This window comes from Pelecanus crispus, chromosome 12, assembly GCF_030463565.1.
Source record: "Pelecanus crispus isolate bPelCri1 chromosome 12, bPelCri1.pri, whole genome shotgun sequence".
In the NCBI taxonomy this organism is placed as follows: domain Eukaryota; kingdom Metazoa; phylum Chordata; class Aves; order Pelecaniformes; family Pelecanidae; genus Pelecanus; species Pelecanus crispus.
In genome coordinates this window covers 6,056,792-6,083,810 of record NC_134654.1, presented here as the reverse complement: position 1 = coordinate 6,083,810, position 27,019 = coordinate 6,056,792, and the positions used below count along the sequence as shown (strand labels likewise).

The 27,019-nt window shown below is 48.9% G+C and overlaps 1 protein-coding gene across 2 annotated transcripts in view; it reads left to right on the top strand.

The window, feature by feature from the left end:
• Positions 1-27,019, top strand: part of SUPT6H (SPT6 homolog, histone chaperone and transcription elongation factor) — a 30,336-nt gene that overhangs the window by 94 nt on the left and 3,223 nt on the right. Inside the window, exons 1-35 of one of the 2 annotated variants that reach the window (XM_075720321.1) lie at positions 3,459-3,530; positions 6,358-6,499; positions 6,987-7,145; positions 7,335-7,405; positions 8,031-8,226; positions 8,909-8,993; positions 9,386-9,659; positions 10,956-11,057; positions 11,555-11,671; positions 12,221-12,310; positions 12,805-12,947; positions 13,213-13,364; positions 13,883-13,981; positions 14,140-14,269; positions 14,368-14,518; positions 14,937-15,091; positions 15,682-15,877; positions 16,224-16,363; positions 16,442-16,559; positions 17,198-17,274; positions 17,452-17,587; positions 18,014-18,151; positions 18,481-18,648; positions 19,168-19,295; positions 20,378-20,585; positions 21,060-21,207; positions 21,464-21,606; positions 22,359-22,499; positions 23,594-23,789; positions 23,914-24,152; positions 24,449-24,562; positions 25,057-25,181; positions 25,641-25,753; positions 26,159-26,236; positions 26,325-26,491. In XM_075720321.1, coding sequence (XP_075576436.1) covers positions 6,391-6,499; positions 6,987-7,145; positions 7,335-7,405; positions 8,031-8,226; positions 8,909-8,993; positions 9,386-9,659; positions 10,956-11,057; positions 11,555-11,671; positions 12,221-12,310; positions 12,805-12,947; positions 13,213-13,364; positions 13,883-13,981; positions 14,140-14,269; positions 14,368-14,518; positions 14,937-15,091; positions 15,682-15,877; positions 16,224-16,363; positions 16,442-16,559; positions 17,198-17,274; positions 17,452-17,587; positions 18,014-18,151; positions 18,481-18,648; positions 19,168-19,295; positions 20,378-20,585; positions 21,060-21,207; positions 21,464-21,606; positions 22,359-22,499; positions 23,594-23,789; positions 23,914-24,152; positions 24,449-24,562; positions 25,057-25,181; positions 25,641-25,753; positions 26,159-26,236; positions 26,325-26,491 — 4,806 coding nt within the window. In that variant the 5' untranslated portion in view covers positions 3,459-3,530; positions 6,358-6,390. Of the gene's footprint in view, positions 1-3,458; positions 3,531-6,357; positions 6,500-6,986; positions 7,146-7,334; positions 7,406-8,030; positions 8,227-8,908; positions 8,994-9,385; positions 9,660-10,955; positions 11,058-11,554; positions 11,672-12,220; positions 12,311-12,804; positions 12,948-13,212; positions 13,365-13,882; positions 13,982-14,139; positions 14,270-14,367; positions 14,519-14,936; positions 15,092-15,681; positions 15,878-16,223; positions 16,364-16,441; positions 16,560-17,197; positions 17,275-17,451; positions 17,588-18,013; positions 18,152-18,480; positions 18,649-19,167; positions 19,296-20,377; positions 20,586-21,059; positions 21,208-21,463; positions 21,607-22,358; positions 22,500-23,593; positions 23,790-23,913; positions 24,153-24,448; positions 24,563-25,056; positions 25,182-25,640; positions 25,754-26,158; positions 26,237-26,324; positions 26,492-27,019 lie in introns of those variants that run through there. The other variant, XM_075720320.1, reaches the window with a different exon arrangement.

Below are 27,019 nucleotides of genomic sequence, written 5' to 3'. Positions count from 1 at the left end.
GGGCCCGGCGAGGTTCGCGTCGCCCCAGTACCGGCTGGGGGGGCCGTTGCCAGGGGAACGGCGGGGCCGCGCAGGGCCCGGGGCGGCTCCGAGGCCTCCTGGGCTGGGCGGCCCCGGCGGGCCTGGGCCCCGGTAAGGGCGGCAGGGACGTCCCGGTGCTTGGCGTCGGGCTGGGCCGTGGGCCCCGGTTGTGGGGTGGAGGACGGCGGCGGCCCCTCCGCTCCCGGTTGCCGGCCGCGGGTGGGGCTGGCGGCGGCGGCAGGAGCCTCCCGGGGCGGGGACCCCGGGTGGGGACCGTGCCGCAGCGGGGTGAGCCGGGCTGGGGCGGGCAGCGGCCGTGGGGAAGGCGAGAGGCGGTGGGCGGGGGGCCAGCGGCCGGGATGGGGGGGCTGCTCCCCGGGGGACGGGGGGTGCCGCTGCCCCCCGCCCGCCCGAGCGGCCCGGCTGCGCCGTGGCAGAGCCCGCAGCGGAGGCGGGAGCTGCGGGACATCGCTGACACGGTAGGAAAAGCTGGTAAAGGAGAAGTGGTGGACATGGAGAGCGTCGGCCTGCTTTTCGGGGTGGAGGGGAAAGAGTCTGACCTTTGTTTCTCAGGTACGCTGGCGGTCCGGGTCACCCCGCTCCACAGGTGTAATTCCCGCACAGAGCACCGCGTTTGGTTTTGCAAACTTCTGACAAGGTCCTCTATGAAAAGCCAAGGGGGCAGCAGCCTGGGAAGGCCCTTTTGGGGATCAATAACTGACTAAAGGGTGGTGAATAAAGGGTAGGGACGAATGGTTGGCGCTTACAGTGGAGTGAGGTTATTGTGGAGTTTCACAGTCATCTCTGCTGCTTTTTTTCTGAATATGGTGATGTAGAGAAGGAATCCTGAGTTATTGAGGATAGCTAAACCGGACTGTGGGAAGTTGCAGAGACCAGATAATACTGAGGGGCTGAGCACTACTGCGGTAAATGAGATACGATGGCAGTGGGTGTAATGAAGGTAACAAACACCCCAGCGATTGACTCTACGTCAGCTTTTACTGTTCAAGAAAAAGCTGTTGGTGTCTCAGCCATTGTTCCTTTTAAAACATTGCTTCCACACCCCACACACCCCTAAAAAGGAGATTTTGGAATTGCTTTAAAGGAGCAGAGAACAAAGCAGAAAACATTGTTACGCCACTGCATAAATTGTTGGCAGTTTGTGCTCTGGTTATTGCTGGCAGTTCTGGTTAGCCCGACTCAAAAGGGGAGCGCTGGAAAAGGTAGGGTCAGGAACAGCGCAGGCGAGCAGGTTTCCGGGCAAGCGAAGCCTTCGTTTCCTCACCTTAGGGGAGAAGCTTGCTGACAGGAGATACGATGCAGGTGTGTGAAGTCATGGGCAGGTCAGAGAAAGCGTGGAGGGAACATCAATTTTCTGTTTCTTACAGGAAATTATGATGCAGCAGGTCTAAAATAAACAGGCGGAAGTGCTTTTTCACACAACATGCTATTAAACTGTGGCACTCTGCCACAGGATGTTCTGCCACCCGATGGCGTCGGGGGTGGTGGGAGCAACGGGGAGCATTAAAACTAACGAAGCAGGTACGGGAAGTTCCTGAGCTGCAGTGGCTGGCTGCCTGGACTTTCCCTGTCACAGCATCATTGGTCTCCAGTCGTTGTTTGGCCCCTGTGCTCCTTTGCGCATCTCCCACCGAGGAGGGTGGGAATGTCTGGTTTAGGTTCTGACTTCAGAAATCTGTCAGCCAGCTATAAAAGCTAAATACAAAACTCTGTTGCTGATGCCGTATCGGGGCTGGCAGGCCCCAGCGGAGATTGGCCCTACGGAATTCCCTGCTCATACCAAGGAGTGGCTCTGAGGAAGAGCTCAACGCTGATGAGGTGCCCGTGAGGGTATTTGGTCGTGCGAGTGCCTTACTGTGCTTCACAGGGATGTTTTTGTTAGGCTCATAAGCTTCAAATTAAAAGAAGCCAATATGATCTTGTCTGAATTCTGTGGTGGGACGCAGCCTGGAGGTCATTGCTTAGTGATTAGTGTTAAATCCACATGTTCCAGCTCAATCATGTTGGGTGTGTTTTGTTTTTTTTTTTTTTAAGAAAACCAAAATTGATTTTTATTGTGAGAGCTTCAGGGGGCGGAACAGTGGCGTTACCTTTGCAGTTCGTTTGGGTTTTTCCTAATGAGCCATTTATTGTCACCGTCTTTTACTCCCGTGGATGTACTCGGGCCATGCTAAAATTAATTTCCTGAGCATTTAGTTGACAAAATGAATAAATTTGGCTTCCTTAGGCTCTACGTTTTAATTGAGTCAAGTTTCCCAGCCTTACTCTCACAGAGCTTTCTGAATCCTCTCCAATTTAACTTTTCTCTTTGAAGTGTAGACATGAGAACTGAACGAAACTGTTCAGTGGTGGCTTTGGTAACGTGGTTCCAAGGACCTACATGATCTTAAGTGGACTGTGAGTTGAACCATGACATCGCACAGGTTAAAACAATTCCTGTCCAAACCCTCTCCCCCCAAAAAAACCTCCACAAAACCAGTGTTAGCGTGGGTCAGGGCCTTGATGTAGTTTTTCTTACGAATGATGGGGAGAAGTCAGGACTTGCTTCTCTTCAGCACCCGTGCTGCAGTAAAGCCTAGATTAGCGCTTGGTTTTGCTGTTTTGTGCATTGACACTGATATCCTGAGGTTGATTGCTGAATTGTAAATGTATCTCACTGTGAGGACATTCCTTGGTTATTCCGCAAACACTGCTGAGGTCTCATGCCTTCGTTGGCATCCCTGTGCCTGGAGAAGATGAGATGCTTCTGGTTTCCTTCACCCCACACCTGCTTGGGCTGTGAAACTCCTGTGGGGCACTGTCATTCCTGATGCCATCCTGCACCCGGTTGTGTCCCTGCCTTGCCAGAGTGCCGCCATAACTGGCAAGGTGCAGGACTTTTTCCCATAACATATTGTGGTATTTTGCAGGTATTCGCTGCGTATTTCCATTTCTAAACCTAATGAATTAACTTTCGCTTGCATATGATGTACAAAGCTGCGTCTGCCTCCAGCACTGCGATGTTTTGCAGTCCTGAGCAGCCAGCGGGTATGTGAATGTGTGGCCAAGGCTTTACAGGTACTTAAACGTCTGGTTCCCAGAATTCTCAGGTCCATCACAAAGCAGCGCTTGTTCCAAGGGCGCTACCTCACCTGCAGTGCCTGCAGCTGGTGTCCAGCCCAGTCCTGCTGACCTGATCAGAGATCTACAGTCTCGGTATTGACAGCGAAGGGAGCTATCTGCTCAGGGTCATCCCAGTCAAAAGGAGCTTGTGGACTCTGGACAATTGCCATTGTGCCCTTGAGCTGAGCAAAGTGCGGACGCCCCTGGTTGAAAGCAGAGGTCATGTAATTGCTTAGCCCTGAGCTGCTCTGCCGTCGCTGCCCAGCAAGAGAGGCCGTGCTCGAGGTGCCTGGCTCAGCGTGGAGGCACCCGTGCATCCCTCGCCTGCTGCCGTGGTGCTGTCGCAGCGCTGCTCGCTGTGTTGCTGTTGTCTTTGGTCCGTCTTGGTCAGTGTCTAGTGGCTGTGGGGTATCTTTAGGGTAACACTATATATATATATATCACCCATAGGAGTCTGTCTGCTTGTGTACAAGCAAGCATGCAGGATTAGGCGTGGTCTCCCTGCCTTTTTGGTGCTCTAGTGCAATTTAGTAGTTGCCTCCGTGCTGCAGCAATCTCTGACCCTCTTCTGGCAGTGTTACAGGAGCAGGGATGCTGCTGTGCTGCTCCAAGGAAAGGCCCGTAGCGTGATACAGCTGGGCTGCCACAACACTCCTCAGTCTGGAGACTCTTAAACCCTCCCCAAGCCAGACAAGCGGTGCTGCTTGAGCGGGGCTTTCCCTTTGTGACTGACTGCTCGGGGGGCTCCCGCCGGGCAGCAGTGCTGGTCTGAGCTCTGCCTCTGCACCTCCACCCGCGCTGGCTGCAGTCTGCCTGCCTCCCTGTCCTGTTGCATTTCAAATGAAGGAGGGAGGAGGGTGGGAGAGGCACCTTTAGTCCATATGTGATTCAACATCTCCTTGGTAATAGCTACCCTTGCTTCCGTTTGCCATGCTAAGTGACATCCCCGCTGTCCTGAAGTGGATTTCACTGGAGCTGAAGGCACCCGGTTTTGTGGGTGGTTGGCTTGTGTGGAACCTGCTCGGCTGGATCATTAAATGAGATGGGTCTCCGAAGTCATAGCTGTTCCCTGTGTCCAGACAAATTTGATTTGACATGAACTGAAGTTGCCAGGAAATGGTAGAACAAGTGATGAGGAGCAAAGTTGGAATTGCGAGCAAAATGCTTCACTGGCAGAGAGTAGTAAAATTGCATGTGGTGCTATGACGAAGGGTTTTCTTTCTTGCTGGATTTGTGTTGATCATGGACAGGAGAGAGATGAGGTTATTAGGCTTAGAAATGGAAATGCTCTAGGAACAGCCACTTAGCCTGCAGTTTTATGCATGTTAATACACCCTGGTGGATACGTGTAGAAGAAGAATTGGTGAGGAAGTGTGAAGTTGACATAATATTCATACACAAGCTGGTAAACATAACAATTCCTGTTCTTCTACTGTATGTAGTTACATGATTCATCAGTGGCATTGGTTTCAGGAATAAATAAAATTTGTTTATTTCTGAGAGGGATGCTTAAATACCTGTGTGTGACTTCTACAGTGTCCTCTCGAGGACGGGGATCACCCCGTGCCCACGCACCAAGCCAGAGCAGCCATGTCCTGTCTGGGTGCAGAGCAGTAGCCTTGGCCTGCCACGATTTCTGCCTGTCTGGAGCATCGCAGATAGATGTTGGCCACAGCCGTGTAATCCGCAGCCAAGGAGTATGAGCTGCTATCTGCTTGTGTCTGAAATCTGGCAGAGATTGTTCCCTTCTCTTTGTTGTGGGTTTTTTTTAATGAGATACGGCCGACACATTCCTTTGGAGCTATTGGTATTTTAAGACTTAAAAGATTCTCCTAAATCAGCCTTTTTTTTTTTTTTTTCCCTTTAACTGAGAAATAAGTCCCTGGTTTTCTCTAAATTACTGTGTTTGTGTACCAGATGTGTGGATCTCGGGACAGAACGAGAAGTCCCGCACACGAGAAGTGTCATGGCAAAGCCTTGATCAGGTTGTCCTGTGGGGGGCTGATTTCCTTCAGCTGTTTGTTTGCAGTGGGGAAATTATTATGGGAATGTTTTGAAGTGTGTTTGTTTAGGTACCGTGCCCTGGTGTATGGAATTCTTTTCTCATCATCTTCTCTTTTTTTTGTGTGTGTTAAATCAGATGTAATTTAACACGGAGGTTTTGGCTTTAGATCTGACATCTCCTCTGAGCTTCTTTTTGTACCTTCCCAAAGGCTGGTTCTTCTTCCTGGGCTGGCGTTTTCAACTTCACAGCCATTTGAGGAATTGATTTGTTTTTTCTTATAGCTGACTTTTGTAAGCTTCTGCTGTTTTGGTGTATGTAAAAAGGAACTAAAAAATCCTTTGAAAATTTAAAAAATGACAGCAAGTTTTGTAACCACAAGAAGTGGAAGGCTCAGAGAGACAGAACTTGAGCTGTGTCTTTATGGACACTTTCCTTTGTGCCAAGGTTGATTTATACTGCTTCCAGGAACCCCAGCTGGGGGAAAAACATCAAACAAAAGGTTCTGGATATAGAAAATACCCCGTTTCTATAGTCTCTTGTTACTTCTTAGTCTCTGATCGAAGGCCTCTGGCCTGGAACATCCTGGCTGCGGCTCCGGCCGCACAGGGCGGTGGAGTTGGGCAGCTGGCAGCCCCCAGCCCTGACCCTGCAGCACCCTCCAGGCCTCTCTCCTGTTTGCTCCGTGGGGCTCCCCAGATCTCCGCAGAGCCTTGCTAACAGCCTGTGGGCACGACTCCGTCAAGGCCCTTTTCAGGGTTGCCCTGGCTTCATTAACTGAGTGAGAATTAATCACATTAAGATCCTAATTGGTTGGACCATGTGCCTAACACAGCGCTGCATCAGTGACAGCATGGGGTTGCTTTCCTGGCCATGTGGGAGGGTATGGACAGGATGAGGAGCTTTGGCTGCGCGCGCTGTTTCAGCCGCAGCCAGGAGCTCGGCTGCATAACGAATGCTGCTGTGACGGGTCTTGTCCTGCTTGCTGAGACATGGGTTGACAGGAGCTAGCAGCACTTGGCTGCTGGCTCTTCTTGCCTAATCTCTGGTGACAGGGATGTCCAGGCAAGGTGGACACTGGGTAATTCAGGGCCTTGATAGATAATTCGAAACCCTCTTGCCTGAACTGTCTTCTCTCTAAAACCCAGTAGGGGGAAGTGCTTGTGTTTTGCTCGCTTGGCTGATGTGATGGATGTCTCATCTTTCCCCAGTTCCTGCGGAGCCGTGTGTGAGACACTGCAGTCATGTCTGACTTCGTAGAAAGTGAAGCGGAGGAGTCGGAGGAGGAGTACAACCAGGATGGGGAGGTTGTGCCCAGAGTAACCAAGAAGTTTGTAGAGGAAGATGAGGATGGTGAGTCTGCCTGTCTCTTCTGAGTTTGCTGAATTGTCTGTGTGCCTCGCTGCTCTATTTTTACATCCCATGACTCTGCAGATGGAGCAATAACTGTGCTATAATAGCATGGCCATCTGTAGTCGATAATCTCAGCTGTTTAAGTGCTTCCCTTCCTCAGAGTGCTTAGGTGGCTTTTATATTTGGCAATAGAAAAGACACTGCCTCACCCCCGTGGGATTTGCAGTCACACAATTTGATAGTAAACAGTAAAAGCAGAGGAATTCTCCCAGTGTGACCACTCCACCTGTTCCATCTGCAGAGAGAGCATAAGACAAGAAGTGGGGTTCTGGCATGAGCAGCTGGCTGGGTTCTGTGTCAGTAAAAGCATTCAGTTAAAGCTCTCTGTGTGGATAGTTTGAAGGAAGATGCCATTTGCACAGAGCCAAGAAGGAGTCTCGGCAGATAACCAGTGAGTTACATGTCTAACACTTGCTGCTCTCCACAGATGAGGAAGAGGAGGAAGAGAATCTCGATGATCAAGATGAGCAGGGGAACCTGAAAGGATTCATTAATGATGATGACGATGAGGAAGAGGAAGAAGAGGAGGAAGCCAGTGACTCTGGAGACTCTGAGGACGATGTTGGCCACAAAAAGAGAAAGCGCAGTAAGTTTCATGATGATTGTTCATAGCAGGCCAGAGTGTAATGTTCTCGCACTGCCCTGCAGGAGAGCAGAGCTCTCCCTCTGCCCTGGGTGTCTGTGTGGGCTGGGTAAGCTATACCCTTCTCACTGGTTGGTCCATTCCCAGATTGGTAAAGGGAGAGTGTAACTCGTCTCTGCTTCCTTCTCTTAGCTTTTGATGACCGCCTGGAGGATGATGATTTTGACCTCATTGAAGAGAACTTGGGTGTTAAAGTCAAAAGAGTGAGTTGTGTTCCCATGCTGCTTGTTAATGGTGTGGTGCATCTTAACACGAAGGAGGGTGGGCTCCTGCCTGGAGTGAGCGAGTGCTGCTCGCTTGGAAAGGGAGAGCTGAGTGCTTGAAGGAAGCAGGATCTCTCCCTGCCCAAGCGATTCCTAGAGTTTGCAAAACACTTTCTTCTGGTTCCTAAAGTCTACTGTACTCCTCCCTTCCCACCTCTGCAAGACAGTCTCAGAGGAGCCCATCTTCCAGTAACTTTTTCCTGCATCGTGCTAACCTCAAAGTCAGCACAGGCTATTATGGGCTCTGAAGCTCCTTTCGTAACACTCGCTAGAGGCACATCAAGCCAGGCTAACACTAGTGGTGACAGCATGCGAGCGACACAGGCCTGGATGCGGCACAGTCCTCAGTTACGTTGTGTGCACGCTGTGCCCAGTGAGCGCCTGCAACGCAGCTCCCAAGGGGGCGGCTCTTCTCCCCTGCGTGCCGCTGCTGGGCTCCATCCTGCTCCCTCTCAGGTGCCACCTGGGGAGCAGAGGAAGTGCAGTTCTGGCCTGGCAGAGACCACACTGAGCTCGAGTGTCTGTGCCAGGAATTGGGTGCACTAACAAGCCTTTTTGCTTGCAGCAAAAATTCAGGCGTGTGCGAAAAATGTCCGATGATGAGGATGACGAAGAGGAAGACTATGGAAAGGAAGAACATGAGAAGGAAGCCATTGCTGAAGAAATCTTTCAGGATGGTGAAGGCGAGGAGGGAGGGGAAGCTGTTGAAGCTCCTGTTGCTCCACCAGAAGAGGAAGAGGAGGAAGAGGAAGATGAATCTGGTGAGTATGGATGGTCAATTACATCAAAAGTTTGTCCTAGGATTAAAGCACAGGAACAAAGTTAAGACTTTTTCTGAGCTAGAAGTAACCAAAGGCTGTAGCCCTGTTGTGGTAAAGTCTTGTTGGTCTGATTAGTACAATCTTTAGAATTAAATGTTTTTGGGTGGCAGGTTTAGTTTGTCTGTCTAAACTGCTTTATCCAGAAGCACGTTACATGTGCTGAGGTGTTGAACATCTCCTCTAAGCTGCCTCCAGAATGGAAATGCTTCAAAGGAAGGAGGTCAAGGGGCTGCAGCACAGCACATGCCCACCCTACTTCTTGTCAGCATCAGTCTGTCACCACTGCTAGTACCATACTGAAGAAGTTTCAAGAATTCTTTGTCTAGTGTCCAAAGCAGTAAGGCCTTTTCTGACTGCGTTTTCAGTGCACTGAGCTGCAGATAGTTGCCAGATGGCTTTGCCTCTGTTTGGAAGTTCGTTCTAGCTTGTTATTGAGGTTCAGACTCCTGGAATGTCTGAGGTTGGTGTAAGAGATGCTGTGGGTAGCTGGGCAGACTGACAGCCAGCGGCAGCCTAAGACTGTGGTGGAGGCTCATAGTTGCACTGGCTGAGCTGAGCTTTGTCAGAGGTACCAGTTGAATGTGCAAGTGTCCTGACCACTAAATCGCTTCTCAATGTCCAGACATCGATGACTTCATTGTGGATGACGATGGACAACCTCTGAAGAAGCCAAAATGGCGAAAGAAGCTCCCTGGATACACAGATGCGTAAGTATTGATTGGAAATTGGCCTGGAGCCTCGAAAACAGTGCTCAGCTTACTTGATCCTTGCAACTGCAGAGTGATTCAGCTTGTGGTTGGATACCTCTGGTCTCTTTCCCCAAAGGAACCTGGTAAATTTAAACATGGGGCTTTTAGCCTGTGATTTCTTAAATGTCTGACTCCGTCCCTTCTCCCCCGGATTTTTTATAGGGATACCAAAACAAATCCCATAAAAGAAGTATTTGTATGTAAAACTCGGAGTTGTGTACCTATCCATGATTTTTTAGCTTAGGTGCAAAACTGAAGCTTAGACTTAGGTGCTTTGGCCACCTCTGTGTGGCTAGAAAGATGTTCTGTGGCCTGCACCATGGGGCTGAACAATAGTTTTTGCCTTCCAGTGCTTTGCAGGAAGCCCAGGAAATCTTTGGTGTGGACTTCGACTATGATGAGTTTGAGAAGTACAACGAGTATGATGAGGAGATGGAGGAGGAATATGAGTATGAGGATGAAGAAGCCGAAGGGGAGACCCGTGTACGACCCAAAAAGACTGCCAAGAAGCGCGTCAGTCGGCGTAGCATCTTTGAGATGTACGAGCCTAGTGAGCTGGAGAGCAGTCACCTAACGGACCAGGACAATGAGATCCGCATGACAGACATGCCTGAGAGGTTCCAGGTGAGGGAAGAGGGTGCTGGTGTGCAGGCAGAAAGCATTTCAGCTCCCAGCGAGTACAGCAGGCCTGGGACCTCCAGGCCAGCTTTCTCACCTGACTGCTGGCTGGATTTTGGCATCTCTTTTTCCCTCTTTGAAGATCCCACCTCTCAAATGTATGGACTGAAACTCCTCATGCAAACTTAACAGTGATGTTATGAACTGCTCTAGCTGTGTAAGCCCGGTTTGGCACTGGTCATGGTTTCTTTTTGGCCACTGGGTGCCAGTGTTGCACTCCCGGGAGTGGTGCAGGGCTCGTGCTTTGCTGAGATGTCCTTTATGCTGAATACTCTTAGTAATCACGTGAGTTGTACCTCTGGATAGCAAGAGGTATGGTGCCAGAAAAGATTTGCTGCAGTGCCAGAGAAGGATTGCTAAGGTTTCTAGCCTACCGGTATGCCAGCCAACATGTAACTGTTCCGTACAAGGGGTTTCTGTAACCCACTTTAATCCAAGTGGCTGGGACTTATGCTGCTCTCAATACGGAGTCCTGTTTGTGCTGCTAGGAATCATTCTGGTATCTCATATTTTTGTCTTAATTTTACCCTGTATTCAGATTTTCACTGAACAGTTGATCTCCCTTTAACATATGTTAATGTAATTCTGTGCAGAGGCTTGTTACCCTCCTTTGTAAAATGGGACATGTGAAGCTGCCAACTTTTCAGAAGGACCTTTTTTCCCATGCCAGTGTGCACTGCAGAAGGGAATTCTGTGTGTAATGTCTTTTGGCCATATGTGACCTGTTCAGGCATTTTGTCATCTTCACAGATGTCAGTGATGATTAGAGCTGGCCTTCTGAAAGAGAATTGGCTGGGACTAAATGCCCAGAGAGGGTTTGGAGCTGCTTTGTGTTCTGTTATTCTATGGCCGCAGCAAGAAAAGTGATACCAAGGCTGGAACAGGCACAGATACATTGGAACGGAGGATGCAGCTGCAGAGGGTTTAGGAGTCTGGTAGGAAGTGGGGGTACACTGACTTGATCATCGCAGAAGATTTCGCACCATTGCAGGCCTTTCCACAAGTCTTTGACAGAATTGTTAGCTGCCTTTACCTAGCATAAAGCTAATGCAGGTTTCCTGTGTGCTCAGAAGATGCAGACACTGAAGTGCTATCCTCAGCAAAGCCGTGTGGGTGTGGGAGGTACTGAGGCCCCATAAGCAACCTGCAGCTCAAAACAATAATTTGCAGGCTTCTTGAAGACGTGGTAGCACAAGCCCTGGTGTTGCACATGCCTCTGCTCATCCTGTTGTCTTTTCACAGTTGCGATCCATCCCGGTGAAGAGTGCTGAAGATGATGAGCTGGAGGAAGAAGCTGACTGGATTTACAGGAACGCATTTGCGACACCCACCATCTCCTTGCAGGTAAAGGACTATGCCTGGGCCTTTTGTCCTAAGAGGACTTGAAGGTGCTGCAAATTTCCAGCCTGGAGGCATTGTTCCAGGAGTCTGCTTAGAGGAATGTGGTGCCCAGTGTACCTTTTTTTCTGGTTTTCAGCAGGTCATTTAATATACACATCTTCATTTTCGCATCCATAAAACATGACAAAAAGGAACACAGAGAAGTTGCAAGAATAATTGTCAAGAATGATTGAAAGATCTCTGCGCCACTGCGCTCTTAGGGCTAAACTAGTATTAGCCACGATCTGCTTTTGACCGTCAGTTACCTTGGCCAGATGCTGCCTCTCTGTTTTCCTTTAAGCCAGTCAGGGCCAGGATGCTTTTCTGTGGTCTAAAATCAGAGGTGTACCTAAACCTGCATTCCCAGCTAACAAAAGGACCACTGTTTTCCAGCCTTAGCCTGGGCTGGTCCTGGGGGTCAGCTCAGGAATACGATCAACACGATGTGTTTCCCCTTTTAGGAAAGTTCTGACTACCTCGACCGTGGACAAGCCAGCAGCAGCTTCAGCCGCAAGGGGCCCAGCACCATCCAGAAGATTAAAGAAGCCCTGAATTTCATGAGAAATCAACATTTTGAGGTAATTCACAACTCTGCTTCATTGCCAAGTTAAGGTCTGAGTTGCTGTTGTCTTATCCCAACAGGATTAACAGAGAGGCTGCTGGAAGCATTTAGGGCAGCAAACCAGGAGGGGCTGAGATACTGTACCTGGTTGCCTCTCATGTGACAAAATGGTGCTTCATTGGAAAGTGCAGCTCATCTTACGTGAGCTGTGGCAATGCAGGCTTTTACAGACTGTCTGATGGGGCTGTGCTATCATCATATTTCCCTGATCCTGGACAAATTGATGCTAAATGCAGTGGAGGAATTTCAGAGGCTCTTAAGCCTTGCTTGGTCCATTCAACCTATTCTCTGAGGTGTTGCCTGACATTGCAGAAGCTTTTTGGTATATGTGGTGTATTCTTTGGTGGAACGGTCTTAAGAGCTGGGGCATGGCTTGGTACACCTCCCACACTGCTGCCCCATTAGTTTGTTCTCCCACATGGAACAGGAGCATTCTCTGGACTCTTGGGTGCCAGGAACAGCGTGGTCTCCTGCACAGTGGTGATGAGTCTTATTTCTGACCTAGGTCCCATTCATCGCCTTCTACAGAAAGGAGTATGTGGAGCCAGAGCTGCACATCAACGACTTGTGGAGGGTCTGGCAGTGGGATGAGAAGGTGAGGAGTGTTTTCACTGCTTGTTATCCATCAACATTTAACATGTCTTCCCACCTAGCCTGATACTTTCAGCAGATATTGTTTTGGTGTGGAGACCTTATGTGCCTTTTTTACCCATGAATTTTTTGCATGTTTGCTGTCATGTGGTGGTAGAGGGTTATCTGACAAGAGAGGGTTCAAAACAGTCCTTCCACTTCACTGAGTTTCTTTTGTGTAGTGACCTTTCCTGCAAGGGTTGCAGGTTCCTTCTTTACTATCAGGTAGATCCAAACCTTGATTTCCCCCCCACCCTGCCCCATGTTAATACAGTCCATCTCCAAGATGAGACCTGCCACATGTGTCACATCTGGGATTGGCTGTGGATGAAGATTTTGATGATTATTCTTATATGACAAATATCCCAAGATCCTGGGAGCCCCTGTTTGGGAAGGGAGGAGACAGATGTGACACACCCCAATGGTGTGTTTCACTGGAAGTCTTTGTTCTCATGTTAGTGGACGCAGCTGAAGATCCGCAAGCAGAACCTGACACGTCTGTTTGAGAAGATGCAGGCCTACCAGTACGAACAAATCTCTGCTGACCCAGACAAGCCCTTGGCTGATGGAATAAGGGCTCTGGATACTACTGACATGGAGAGGTACGGTGCCATGACTTTCTTATATTCATTCCAAAACAATTTAAAATGTGCATTAACTTGCCCAAACAACACAGGCTCTCTGGCCACTGCAGCGCATTGACTTTAGCCTCCCCACAAAGCCAGTAATGAGAAATATTTAAAACTCTTTTGGAAGATGAGCCCAAGCACTCCCTCTGCCTGACCTGTGCCAGAGCAGGTTCCTTGAGTGCTCTGACCACGGCTCAGCTGCAAGCAGGGTGTAACATGCTGGCTTTGCATGCCGTAGGCTGAAGGACGTGCAGTCCATGGATGAGCTGAAGGACGTGTATAATCACTTCCTGCTGTACTATGGGCGAGACATCCCCAAGATGCAGAATGCTGCCAAGGCTGCTCGAAAGAAGCAAAAGCGTATCCGAGAGGATGGTGAAGAGGAGGAAGGTTTGTCCCCAAACTTGATAGTCTCCTAATTGTGGGCAGTTTGAAAATCCTGATTCAAAAGAGTAGTAAGAAAGTTTCTTGAAAAGCCCATTTGTTTGCACAGAGCATCTCTGCTGTTTGCTTCTATCTCAGGTTAGTTCCCAGTCTTTCAGGTATCTCTGAAAATGCCTAAAGTTTGCCACACAAGGTACTGCTTTTGCAATGGGCTGAATACCACCCCTCATGGCAGGGTCCAAAGCGAGGGTCAGCCACCTTGATGTGTGTCTTAATGTGCAACCCAGAGATACTGCTATTAAAATGGCAAAAGGGTGAAACTGAAGAGAAGATAACATTTTGAGGCTGTTTTTCTAACCCTGAATAATTTTAAGGCTAGCGTGACCTTTGAGATGTGTTTCTGGAATTTAGGGACTATGTTGCACAATGTAGGTTGTGTTTGATCCCTTCACTGTGCTTCTGACACCCTGCAGCTGTCTGGATGCTTCTGTAAAGAGGCTTTGCTAAACATATCCTTCCCATAGGTGAAGGGGAGGATGCAGAAGATGATGAGCAGAAAGGGCCTGAGCTGAAGCAGGCTTCCCGTCGGGATATGTACACCATCTGCCAAACAGCTGGGCTGGGTAAGGGCTCTGCTCTGTCATGCTGAGCTTGCAGTGGCCTAGCCCACATGCTCTTCTGGGTGGTGTGGCTTACCTGTAGAAGGACAACCAGTAGCTTTGCTCAGTATAAGCTACAGTACCCTTGTCCTCACCATCTTTGTGGGGTTTTTTTCCCCCAGATGGCCTGGCTAAGAAATTTGGTCTGACACCTGAGCAGTTTGGAGAGAATCTCCGAGACAGTTACCAGCGTCACGAGACAGAGCAGTTCCCTGCAGAGCCCCTGGAGCTGGCCAAGGATTATGTGTGTAGGTCAGTGTGGGGGCATCTTTGTTGAGGTTCTGTGGATGTGAGACAGGGGAGGGGATCTGGGGGCATTCTCAAGTCTTATGTTGCCTTTTTGCTTTTAGTCAATTCCCAAGCCCTGAAGCAGTGCTGGAAGGAGCCCGGTACATGGTGGCTTTGCAGATAGCCAGGGAGCCTTTGGTCAGACAGGTCCTGAGACAGACTTTCCAAGAAAGAGCGAAAATCAACATTTCACCAACCAAAAAGGGGAAGAAGGTAAGGAAGGGAGCTCTGACTCTGTGGGTCAATTCAAGGAAGGATCTAAATAACGTACAAATGCTCATTTTTGCATCTGAAAACTCCCACAGCAGTGGCAACTCTGAATAAATCTTAGAGCAGCATGTGAGCTGGACTGTTGCAGAGGCCAGCTCAGCAGCATGCTGCATTTTTAGTCTCAGCGTTTCATCAGACCTGATTCTTGCTGTTGAGATGTTGCCTTCAATTATTGGAACAGTCTCTGTTTCTCTGGGACTGGGAACGAATTCCACTGTGTCCTGCTGGGGAAGGAAATGCAGACTGGCAGGCATAGGGGTGAGGGGGTATTGAATAAAAACCATTGTCTGCTACGGTATACAGAGGGGTCTGTCTTTGTGAATGCCCTGCGTGCATGCTGACTGTTTCTCCTTTCTCCCAGGATATTGATGAAGCCCACTTTGCCTATTCCTTTAAATACTTGAAGAACAAGCCTGTGAAGGAGCTGCGAGATGACCAGTTCCTGAAAATGAGCCTGGCAGAGGAGGAGGGACTGCTGACTATAGATATCAGCATTGACATGAAAGGAGTGGAGGGGTGAGTCCTCGCTGGCTGTGCCATCTGTGCCTTGGCAGAGCTCGTTCATCCAGTGCTGCCATGCTGTTAGAGCTCCTCTGAAACCCAAACTGCTCTTGGAAGCCGTGGCCGGTTGGTTTCCTGCACCTTAAGGACAAGCAGCTTCTCAGGGTCTTGCTTTTTTCTTCATCTTAGTGAAAACTTTAACAAATATCTACCTTATTCATTTGAAGACAAACTCTGTGAAGACTAGGATTTTTGTGAAAGATGATGCTTGTTTCCCAGCCACCCTCACTCATTGGTTCCTTCCCTGCACATCTGAGTAGCCACACTGCAATATGGGTGTGCTGGAGTGGCTGTGGGCTGTCCCGTGTTGCACTGATCAGGCCTCTCTGTGCTGCCAGCGTGGCGTTCAGCTGCAATCTGTCTAGCAGCATAGCTTTTGCAGCTAAAGGAGTGTTTGATGGGAGGATTGGCTCTTCTCTAAATTTTCCAGGCAGCTCCCTGAATCTGAGGTGCTGCTATGACATCCCTGTGCAGGAATCTGCCAGTGGTGGTGTTGGTGCAGGTCTTTGGAGCCCTTCTGTATCTCCCCCTCTCATTTCTTGCAGTTATGGTAGCGACCAGACATACTTCGAGGAAATCAAACAGTTCTATTATCGGGATGAGTTCAGCCACCAGGTGCAGGAGTGGAATCGGCAGCGTACGATGGCCATTGAGCGGTCCCTCAACCAGTTCCTCTATGTGCAGATGGCAAAAGAGTTGAAGAACAAGCTGTTGGTGGAGGCCAAGGAGTATGTCCTCAAGGTGAGATGGGAGACAGGTGGGTTTGAGTCAGAGCTGGGGTTACAAATGCTAACAGTCCTGCAGCATGCTGGGGAGAGCTACTGACAGGCCATACACAGGCATTTGGGAAGGAGGAGGGGGCAGGCAGGGGACTGAGTCTGCTTCTTTCCCAAAGATGGAGAGAAGAGCAGATACTGCAGTGGGAGGGAAGATGGGTTACATAGTTCTGGAGAGCTGGTCCCAATCCTGGCAGAGTATACTCTCTTGCTGCCTTGAGCAGTTCATGACCTTCCCTGCAGAGAAGGGCTATGCCAAAGCACCTGCAGTGGATTTTCTCAATTCTCTCTCCTGTTCCCTATTCTACCAGGCTTGCAGCCGGAAGCTGTACAACTGGCTAAAAGTAGCTTCGTACCGTCCCGATCAGCAAGTGGAGGAAGATGATGATTTCATGGATGAAAACCAAGGGAAGGGGATTCGAGTGCTAGGCATTGCATTTTCCTCAGCCAGGTAGGAGGAAAGGAATTGTCTCTGGATCCATGTTCAGCTTTAGGAGTCCTCCATGTTTGAATGATCTCTGTTTCGCAGGGACCACCCAGTGTTTTGTGCCCTTGTTAATGGAGAGGGTGAGGTTACAGACTTCCTCCGATTGCCACACTTCACAAAGAGAAGGAACGCTTGGCGTGAGGAAGAGAGGGAAAAGAAGGTGAGTCTTGGTGCAGCTGTTGTCAAGATGAATGTCTGCACATTGCTTTTGGTACCGCACAGTCCACTGTGGGCTGGAGAGGAATAGTCAGTCTGAAGACAGCTCAGGACTTGTCACTCTTGCATACAAAAATACTGCCTTTTCCCCACCCTGTAATTATTCTGGCAAAACAGTTGCTTCCAGTTAGATTCCAGTTCATCCCTTCTGCTCCTCTTATGGGGCAGGGCCTTGCCATTCCTGGGTTCTGTTGGTGTTGGGGTTTTGTGAGCTTCGGTGGTCCCAGCTACAGAAACTTTCTTCCCTTTCTCTGATCATATTATAATAGCAAGAGGCTGTGGGACCTCCTGGAGCTCGGGGCAGGCTTTTGACTTCCATTCCCTGCTTACACTAGTTTCCTGTAACACCAGACCATGAGGCCATCGGTCTTCCCTCTGCAGAGCCTTCCTGTTTGTCCTTACAGTAGTCAGGAGCTGCAAGGCCTGTGGAGAAGGCATTTAGCCATGTTCACATCATGGTGGCGGATCAGGATGGCAGTGGGGAGGATTTGCCCTATGAAATAGGAACCCAGGACTGGTAGCTAGCTCAGTACAGAAACCCTCTAGCTTTTCTACTCTGACCTGTCTCACTTCCCTTTCCAGGCCCAGGATATTGAAACCTTGAAAAAATTCCTCCTGAACAAGAAGCCTCATGTGGTGACAATTGCAGGCGAGAACAGGTCAGTCTTTGTGTTCCTTCCACTTCCCAGTCTCTTTGCAGTCCTTTCCTCATGCCTGGCCACATTTCACTGTTTTCTGTCTGTGGTGTGAGGTAACCCACTGGGGTTATCTCCCTAAGTGATTCCAGGACCCAGCTTTGCACTGTCCCCTCAATCCCCTTGGCCATCTCTCCCTAGGGATGCTCAGATGCTTATGGAGGATGTAAAGAGAATTGTTCATGAGCTGGATCAAGGGCAGCAGCTGTCTTCTATCGGAGTGGAGCTGGTGGACAATGAACTGGCCATCCTCTACATGAACAGCAAGAAGTCTGAGGTAAACCTTCTGTTATTCCAGCTGTCCCTTAGTCTGTTGCTCCTTTGTGCTGTCTCATATTCCATTTATTGTGCTGGCCCTGCCTTCTGTCATCTGCTGCCTCATGTAATCCATCTAGATAGTGATGTACTGATGTTTGGGTCAAGGCAAAACATCTTATTTAGGCTTCTCTGAAGAGATCAGCACCAGCAGATGTACGAAGTAGATATTGATGTAGTCTTAAATGAATCTTGCTCGGCTGAGTGGATGGGGTTGTTTCATTCCTAGTTACAGCAGAGTTCCTGGGAGCCTTTGACCTCAACTCTCTTTGCCCTGAATATCAAATGCTTTCCTTGTTCTAGTCCCTGTCTCATGTGTCTTTGCTACTTGTTCTACAAAGTGTGAAAACACCATCAGGGTTTTCCCTGATTCTCTGGCCTCTTGCAGAATGAGTTCCGGGATTACCCACCTCTGCTGCGTCAAGCTGTCTCCCTTGCTCGCCGCATTCAGGACCCCCTCATAGAGTTTGCCCAGGTCTGCAGCTCCGATGAGGATATTCTGTGCCTAAAACTCCATCCTCTGCAGGTAACTTTGCCTTGTGGGATCCTTCTCTGCAAGAGAAAGTGGCCTGGGAGGCCTGTGACAGTTTGCTGTCAAAGAAAAGTATTCCAAGTTGAACTGGTGCAAGTTCTGCCTGTTCTATGCCATATTCAGGCTACACAGCACCTTTTTTTTTTTTTTTTCTTTTTTGCCTTCTTTAGCTCATCTGCCTCCTGCCTTTAGGCTGTTCTCAGGGGTAACTCTGAGGTGCAGTACAGCTCCTGAAAGCCAGTCTGTTGTGTTTGGCTCAGCTTGCTTATGGCAAAGTGTTGCATACATCTCCTTGTGAGGCTAACACCTCTCCTTTCTGTCAGGAACACGTGGTGAAGGAGGAACTGCTGAATGCCCTCTACTGCGAATTCATAAACCGTGTGAACGAGGTGGGGGTGGATGTCAATCGGGCGATTGCTCACCCTCACAGCCAGGCTTTGCTGCAGTATGTCTGTGGCCTGGGACCACGCAAAGGCACTCATCTGCTAAAGGTAAGGAGGCTTCTGTCCCTGCCTACAAAAACAATGCATTGCCAATAATGTGTGAGTTGGCCTAGTGGCAGAGCTGTTACAAGCTGAGTCAGGGTCCTGTGTGCCAGATGCAGCTGACAGCTCTGTTGACGTGTGGTTTAGTATGTGTTATCTCACTGTGCCTAACCCTGAAGCTGTGCCTCTGCCTAGACCCAAGCAACTCGGCAGATCTGTCAATCCTAGCTAGCTCCTGAACCCACAGGAATGGATGCACTGTTACAGTATCGAGACGCCTCCGTACTGTAGAAAACACAAGGCAAAAAGCCAACGCTTTTCCTGAGCGTTGGAGCTGTTCCATGTGGAGTCATCTCCTTTCACACAACGTTGAGACATGGGCAGGGGGCAACAATTTATGAGTTGTGATGGGCTTGATTATGTCAGATGCTTTGAACACTGCAGTGTCTGGTGTGAGTCCTCTGCTTTTCCTGGGGAACCCTTGTGTTTGAATAGCAGGGTTTATACTGTTACCTCTTTTTCCAGATCTTAAAACAAAACAACACGCGTCTGGAGAACAGGACCCAGCTGGTTACGATGTGTCACATGGGACCCAAGGTGTTTATCAACTGTGCTGGCTTCATCAAAATTGACACAGCATCTCTGGGCGATAGGTGGGTACTGGCTTGCATTCCATGTTATATGGGGTATCGAGTCAGCATGAGCGACAGGCTGAAGCAATCTTGTTCTGTGGAGTCCCCATTCCCAGGAGTTTCTGTGTGGCTCCTCTGATCACTGGCTAAGTTCAAATATTGCTGGTTATTAATCTGACTCTTAAGGGCAGCTAAACTTGCACAGCAATGTGAGCTGTAGAACATTAATAATATAGCTTGATATGGTTTGAAAGACCCTTTGTGGTCAAGAGGAACAAAACTAGTTCAGTTGTTCCCTACCATAGTTGTCAGTAGCCTGCGTGCACTTTTGCTTAGTTTCTGCCTAGTCCTACCATCAGTATTTTATTTTTCTGAAGTTTCAAACTTGAGGCAAAACTCTGCAATTTAGCTTCCTCTTAAACTAGTAGCAATACTGGGAAGTTTGTGGAGCATTAGGTTACTGGTAACTAAACAAGAGATGTGTGTTTGGAGGACAGTGATAACCTAGTTTCTAAATCTCTAGCTGACTGCTTTTCCCAGAAGGGTCACTTGTTGGAAATGTGCTTTCTCTAGGGCTGGCACAGTATCCTTCTTGCTTCTGAAAAGCAGTCTGAGAAGGCTGAATCCTTATGCTGAGTGATCTGACCCCACTAGGTACCTGATTCTTGCAGGATACAAATCCCAGGCATGCAGGGGACAAAGTGTAGATTCCTCCAAACAGCTGGATGCAGATGGCTGCACTGCCAGTTGGCAACACTTAATTTGTATGAGGAGAGAAACTGTAAAGAGCTATGTGCTCATAGAGCAGCTATAGCACACAGAGTGATCAAATCTAGACAGCATCCAAAATGCCTGGCTGTATCTTTGCAGTGCAGGAACTGCAGACTGGAATTTGTCACGTCTTGCCTTGGCTCCTGTTGATTTAGCAATGAAGAATTCATTGTGTCCTTTTTAGAGTAGTTTGTTCCACTGAGGGCAGCAGTGGCAAAGCAGCCACCCAGCCAGTAGTGGTGCTCAACAGCGTGATTTATTATTGAGCTGAAGGAGGTGACTCTGGAACCCTGCAGAGTCCTTATCCGAATGTTGCTTTGGTTTCATTTCAGTACTGATTCCTACATTGAAGTCCTAGATGGGTCTAGGGTCCATCCTGAAACCTATGAATGGGCAAGAAAAATGGCAGTGGATGCCTTAGAATATGATGAGTCGGCAGAGGACGCTAATCCTGCAGGAGCTCTAGAGGAGATCTTGGAAAACCCCGAGCGTCTGAAAGACCTGGATCTCGATGCCTTTGCTGAAGAACTGGAAAGACAGGTGCGCTGGGAGTTTCTGGTGCTGAGAAACAGAGGGGAAGCTCTGCTGCCCAGCTCAGTTTCCTGTGTGTTATAGCTGGTGACCCTTATCCTTTTTAGGAGCTGAGCATTTAGCTGTTGCCGTTGTAAAATGTATAAACAGCCATGATGAGTATTCAGTGTCTGATGATGGCATGTAGTAAATGCTTACAGAAAGTACATTTGGGGCAGAGGGAGGGAGGAGGCAGGGAGACAGTAATTAGACCGTTCAAGCTGTTCTCCCTGAAATTATCTAACTTTTTTCTGAATGTGTTGGTACTTTTGACCTCCTCAACATCCTCTGACTGAGTTCTGCAGTTTGATGGTACCCTGTGCATTCCTCTTTTTTAAATTTGCTGTTTGATAAGTTCCTTGAGTTCTTTCATAACTTATATCAGATTCCCTACTCACCTCCTTCCTGCTGCTCATGGCTTTATAACCTTTGAATACCGCACAGGGCTACGGTGACAAGCATATCACTTTATATGACATTCGAGCTGAACTAAGCTGCAGGTACAAGGACCTGAGAACCCCATACCGTTCTCCAAACACAGAAGAGGTCTTCAATATGCTGACCAAAGAAACTCCAGAGACTTTTTATATAGGTACATCCCTGTTTACATCCCTGGTTTCTGTCATCTTAAGTTGACTTAGGATGTGTAAAGGTGGGGCAGAGGGATCTTGGTGAGGGCAATGTTGGGACGGTGCTATGGTTGCATGTATGTGAAGCAGCTTTTCACGTACCTGGGTACTCTCCTAGCACCTTCACATGCAACTACCTTAGATCGAGGGAACTGCCCAGCCCTGCAAGTTGGCTTTCAGTTTTTCATTCTTTCCTTCTCCTCTCCCATCACGCCACAGGTAAAATGATCATCTGCAATGTCACTGGGATAGCCCACAGGCGGCCGCAAGGAGAAAGCTACGACCAGGCAATACGGAACGATGAAACTGGCCTTTGGCAGTGTCCTTTCTGTCAGCAGGATAATTTTCCAGAGCTGAGCGAGGTGGGGCTGCTTCTCCTAATAGGCCTGTCTTTGTCAGGAGTCTGCTGTTGGCAGGCTTGAGGATTTTGTTCTTGGGAGACAAGATTGTGTCTGCAGTGCCCCAGGATCCCAACCTGAGTGTGGCCTTTGGCTGCAAATATAATCTGTTCCACTTTTAACTAATTGCTTCAGCATAGATTTGGCAGGTCCTTTATAGCCATGTTAGGGATTTTAGTGAAATGGGCCAGGAGTGAAACGGGCCTGGGGATAAGCTGACCAGTTCTTTGCAACTACATAAAGCAGGATTGTTTGTGGTCTAGGATTGTGTTTTACGCAGAGAAACTGCCCGTGCCACTGAGAACAGAAGGTTGTTCTGCCACCTTCTCAATTTTAAGAACTTATCTGGACTCCCTGCTGCTTAATGCAGCTGTACTTTAGGTCTCTTCTAAACACTGCTGAATTCCAGCCTTGGTAATCCGTGACTTTAAAACCCTATACTGTTCATTAGAAACCAGCCCTAGCTGCAGGCTTGTGTTCAGGGTCTAAAAATGTTCTGACCTTCCTGGTTGCAAAGCCACATAAGCTGAGCAGAACTGAAGTAGGAAGATTGCATTACTGGATAGCATTCATTGAAGTCTTCCATCCCCTGCCCTTCCACAGGTCTCTGCTGGCTGCACCTGTTTGCTGACACAGCCTTTGGACTTGTTTGAGTGTGAGCTGCCGGGGCTATTTTGTTTCCATGCTGAATGACTTTTACTTTTGCCTTGCTCAAGGTTTGGAACCACTTTGACAGCGGTTCCTGCCCCGGTCAGGCCATTGGAGTGAAGACACGCCTGGATAATGGTGTTGCTGGCTTCATCCCAACAAAATTTCTTAGTGATAAGGTGGTCAAGCGGCCAGAAGAAAGAGTGAAGGTATGAAAGCAGTGGATTTTCACATGTCCAGCAAGAGCTGGAAGAGCCTGGAGTCAATACCAAAGATTCAGAGTTTGGTTAACAACACTTCCCTGAATGACTTTTCAAACCTTATTTTCATTTAAGGACTTTAAATCAGTAGCAAGTTCAGGTTCTGGTTAGTGTCCTTCTCCCACAGTGCAAATCTCTCTTGGCAGCTGGTGGGAACCATGTTAATCAGTTAACAAGTTGCACTGCGGGAGGATTTATTACAGTCTGGCTAAAGTCTGGGTTTAGGAGCCCAGAAGGCATTCTAATGCAGAGCTGCCCTTTGTTTCTGGCTTTCTAAAGAGTTCACAGAACTGCTGTTAGATAGGCAAGGGTCACTTTCCCTCTCTCATAGCTTTTTCTTCGGTCTCAATTCATTCATGGAGGTCATCAGAGTTACTGGTGTTGCTCAGGACAGGGACTGGGGTTCTGAAACAAACAGAATCACATATTTTTATCGCATGATAAAATAGAGGTTTAACATCTTTGCTGTCTTTTGGGGTCCTCCTGACAGTCCATGCAGGTGATGGATAATCCTGTAAGCTCAGAAGTCTCTTAGCATTTCTTTAAAGAGTCGTTAACTTCAGCACGGTTAGCTGGACTTAAGACATTACAGTTTTTGTGGTGGTATTCTCTGTTTCCCATTTTATTAGAGCAGTCCTTTGGGTGTCTTCCACTCTGTTTCTGAACAGACTTAACTGCTTTCTTGCACATCTTGAAGTCCAGTTTTGCTGCTCCCATTGTTAAAGATGTGTAAAATAGCAAACTTAATTGTCCTTGGCCTCCAGACATGCAGTTTGCTGTGTGGCATGGAGCACAGGTAGTAGATGTGCTGGAGAACTGCCCATTTTTCCTTTAATCTCTTTTGATTCTAGTCATCTTGGGGATCAGTTGATTTTCGGTTCATATGGAAGGATCACTTTCAAAGGTTGTATCAGTATGAAGTATGTGAGGTAATTTGTACCTCCTTATTGGCAGCGTGACCCCACACCGATTGCTCTGTAGCGCAGGGAGGTTGGTGTATCAGCCAAGCCTGCTGATCAGCTTTGCCTGCCCCTCACCTGTAGGTGGGAATGACCGTTCACTGCAGGATTATGAAGATCGACATTGAGAAGTTCAGTGCAGACCTGACCTGCAGGACCTCAGACCTGATGGATAAGAACAACGAGTGGAAACTGCCTAAAGACACTTACTATGACTTTGACTCTGAGGCAGCAGATCACAAACAGGAAGAAGACCTGAAAAGAAAGCAGCAGCGGACAAGTGAGTCTCTAATTTTTCTCTCTGTCTCTTCCCAGCGTGCTTCAGGAGAATAAGTACAATCAGACATATAGTCACAATAAAGTGGTTCCTCTTGGAAGCCTAAACACTCTGCTTTGTCCTCTAGCGTACATCAAGAGAGTAATTGCTCACCCATCATTCCACAACATTAGCTTCAAGCAAGCCGAGAAGATGATGGAGACCATGGACCAAGGGGATGTGATTATTCGGCCAAGTAGCAAAGGGGAGAACCACCTGACTGTCACCTGGAAGGTGAACGATGGGATTTACCAGCACGTGGATGTCCGAGAAGAGGGCAAGGAGAATGCCTTCAGCCTGGGCTCCACGCTTTGGATTAACACAGAGGTAAGAGCCCCGTAGAACATGCCTGAGAAAGAGTTAAAGAGTTGATGGGGAAGGAGAAGTGCCTATTTGGCAGGGACAGGTTGGCACAGCCTTTCTGTCCTTGCAGCTGCTCTCAGACTGTTGGAGAGTAACTTCCATTGCAGTTCTCCAGATTCTTAGGCAATATTCGGCTCTTTCCCCCCCCGCCCCAAAGCATCCAGCCTTGCTGCGGAGAATGTATGACTGAGAGCTGTATACCAGAATAAGAGTTCCTCATCATGCACCCTAAATACCTCTTTAAATATGTTTGTTCAAAGGAGTTTGAAGACCTGGATGAAATTGTTGCTCGCTATGTCCAGCCAATGGCTTCTTTTGCCAGAGACCTGTTGAATCACAAATACTATCAGGACTGCAATGGTGGAGACAAGAAGGTAAGCCTGTCCCAGGATATGATAGCTTCTGTAGGAGATATAGGAGCATTTTATGAATTTCTTTGTCTCGGGACAGGTCTTAAACTCTTTGTGTCTGGCATGAGCTGCTGCTGGAGTGAGCCCTCTGATCTTCCTCTTGTCACTTGGGGCTTGGCAGTCACTTTGCAGCTGTAGGTCTCAGGGGGATTCTGTCTGGGAGCGGTGGAGTTAAGACGGCAATGGGAGTACGGTGTGCCACAGCAGTGTGCCAGAGCAGCAAAGGGTTCGGCAAAGATCACCGAAAGGAAAGTAATTGGCTTTCTGTGACCTGGTGACATTTGTGCACCAACCCTGCACAGAAATGGCACAGTTGGTCATCCCTGCTGGAGCCCCATCAGGGCTCGGGGGGAAAAAGGGCTGACCACAGCATGGAGGAGATATCCGTAGGCTTTGTGTGTTGCTAAAAATGTAGGCTCTCCTTGAGCATTTCTCTTTCTCTCTCTCTCTCTAACTAGAAGCTGGAAGAGTTGCTGATAAAGACCAAGAAAGAGAAGCCAACGTTTATTCCCTACTTTATCAGTGCCTGTAAAGATCTACCTGGCAAATTCCTCTTGGGATATCAGCCTCGAGGCAAACCAAGGTAAGTGAGAGGCAAGGCCAGCTGCAGCTGAGCCAGTTTCTCTTCCAGCTCTCTCAGTATCCCCATAAGTCAGGCCTCTCCTTACCCAGGGTTTGGCCTCCTGACAGTAGAGGACCCATGTCTAGCAGTAAATCCCACCCACGAGAATCCTGTGTTTCTAACCAGCTGGCTGCCGCAAGCAGTACTGCTCTGTGCAGGGGGTGTCACTGGGGTGTAGGCAGTGATTGATAGATTTTTGCATGGAAAGGCACAGTATGTTGGAGCAATTGTTTTGAAAACAAAATGAAAGTGTCTTGGGTAGGTCTGTCTGTTCATTATCAGTACAGCCATCACCTGAGTCTGTAGGTCTTGCCTGTTCTGACTGTGACCTGTGAATGTGAGGGTGCTGTGCAGTGGCAGGTATGGCTCTGAAGCAGCCTGTCATCTCTTGTGCTCTCCTGCATTCACTGCTCCTCACAGGATAGAGTATGTGACAGTGACACCAGAAGGATTCCGCTACCGGGGCCAGGTCTTCCCTACCGTGAATGGACTCTTCCGATGGTTTAAGGATCATTATCAGGACCCTGTTCCAGGTGAGCATCCCAAAACCTCGGTGCTTCAGCTGCTTGTTTCCTGGCTGTCACACAGTAGGGGCAGTTAGTAAAGGACACTTACACGTTCTTTGTCCTTGAGATGTGTCCTAGGATTTTCTATATGTGGGAAGTTTCAATGCAATGTTTAAGTGTTTGGCTTCTACTGACCCATTGAGAGCTCTCCTGAGAGTTAATCTTTCAGCCAAGTGGGCCATGCAGCAAAAGCTGGGCTTGTCCCTTTCCCTTAGCCTTCCCCACCGCACAACCCTCATACACCATTCCCTGGTAAAGTAGCATCTTGCCAGTACAAGTGTTGCCTGCATTTTTTTCAGTTCCTGAGCTTCAGGCTAATAGCAGCTCTTCTGTGAGAACTGATCTGTCTCTCTTGGTTTATATTTTATGCAGGTATTACTCCCAGCAGTAGCAGTCGGACCAGGACTCCAGCCTCCATTAATGCTACTCCAGCTAACATTAACCTGGCAGGTCAGTGCAGGCTTTTCCTGGTTGGAGTCGGGATGTGAGCTCCTTTTCCAGGCTCCGCTTTGTTTAACGTAATGGGTCTCTCTTGCAGACCTGACCCGTGCAGTGAATGCTCTACCGCAGAACATGACCTCTCAGATGTTCAGTGCCATCGCTGCCGTGACAGGCCAGGGACAGAACCCAAATGCCACCCCAGCGCAGTGGGCATCCAGTCAATACGGCTACGGAGGCAGCGGAGGCGGCAGCAGCGCGTACCACGTAGGTGTCCCGTTTCTGAGAGGAGGTGCTGCGTGGCTTCTCCTTGCTGCTAGAAACCATGGGGGGCTTCACTGGGAGCCTAGGGGGTTACTTGTTGCCTGGGATCATCCAGTCATAGCTGTGTACCCGTGGTGCTGCACAGAGGAGCCTGGCTGGATTCTTGGGCTGGGTTTCTTTTTGCCTCCTGCGGCTGAGGAAATGAGGCATGCAATACAGCCCTGCTCTGGGGAGAGTTGAAGCAAGTAGCGAATTGGCCCCCAAGGAATGTGGCAGGGTGGAGAGGCAGGATCCAGCGGTGAGGGCGCACAACCTTCTGATTGTGCCCCTGAATTGGCAACGTGAGCTGCCAGTGGAAGAGATTAGCTGTGAAAGTATGCGCTGAGTTTGCAGGGCTTTTCAGCTCAGCGTGCTAATCTCCGAGCTGCACCAGCAGGCAAACACCTCAGCCTGACCGAATGCCCAGGGGTTTTGCAGGGAATAAGATGGAATTGGACAGTTTCGGCTCACGCTCAAGCCTTTCCTCATGTG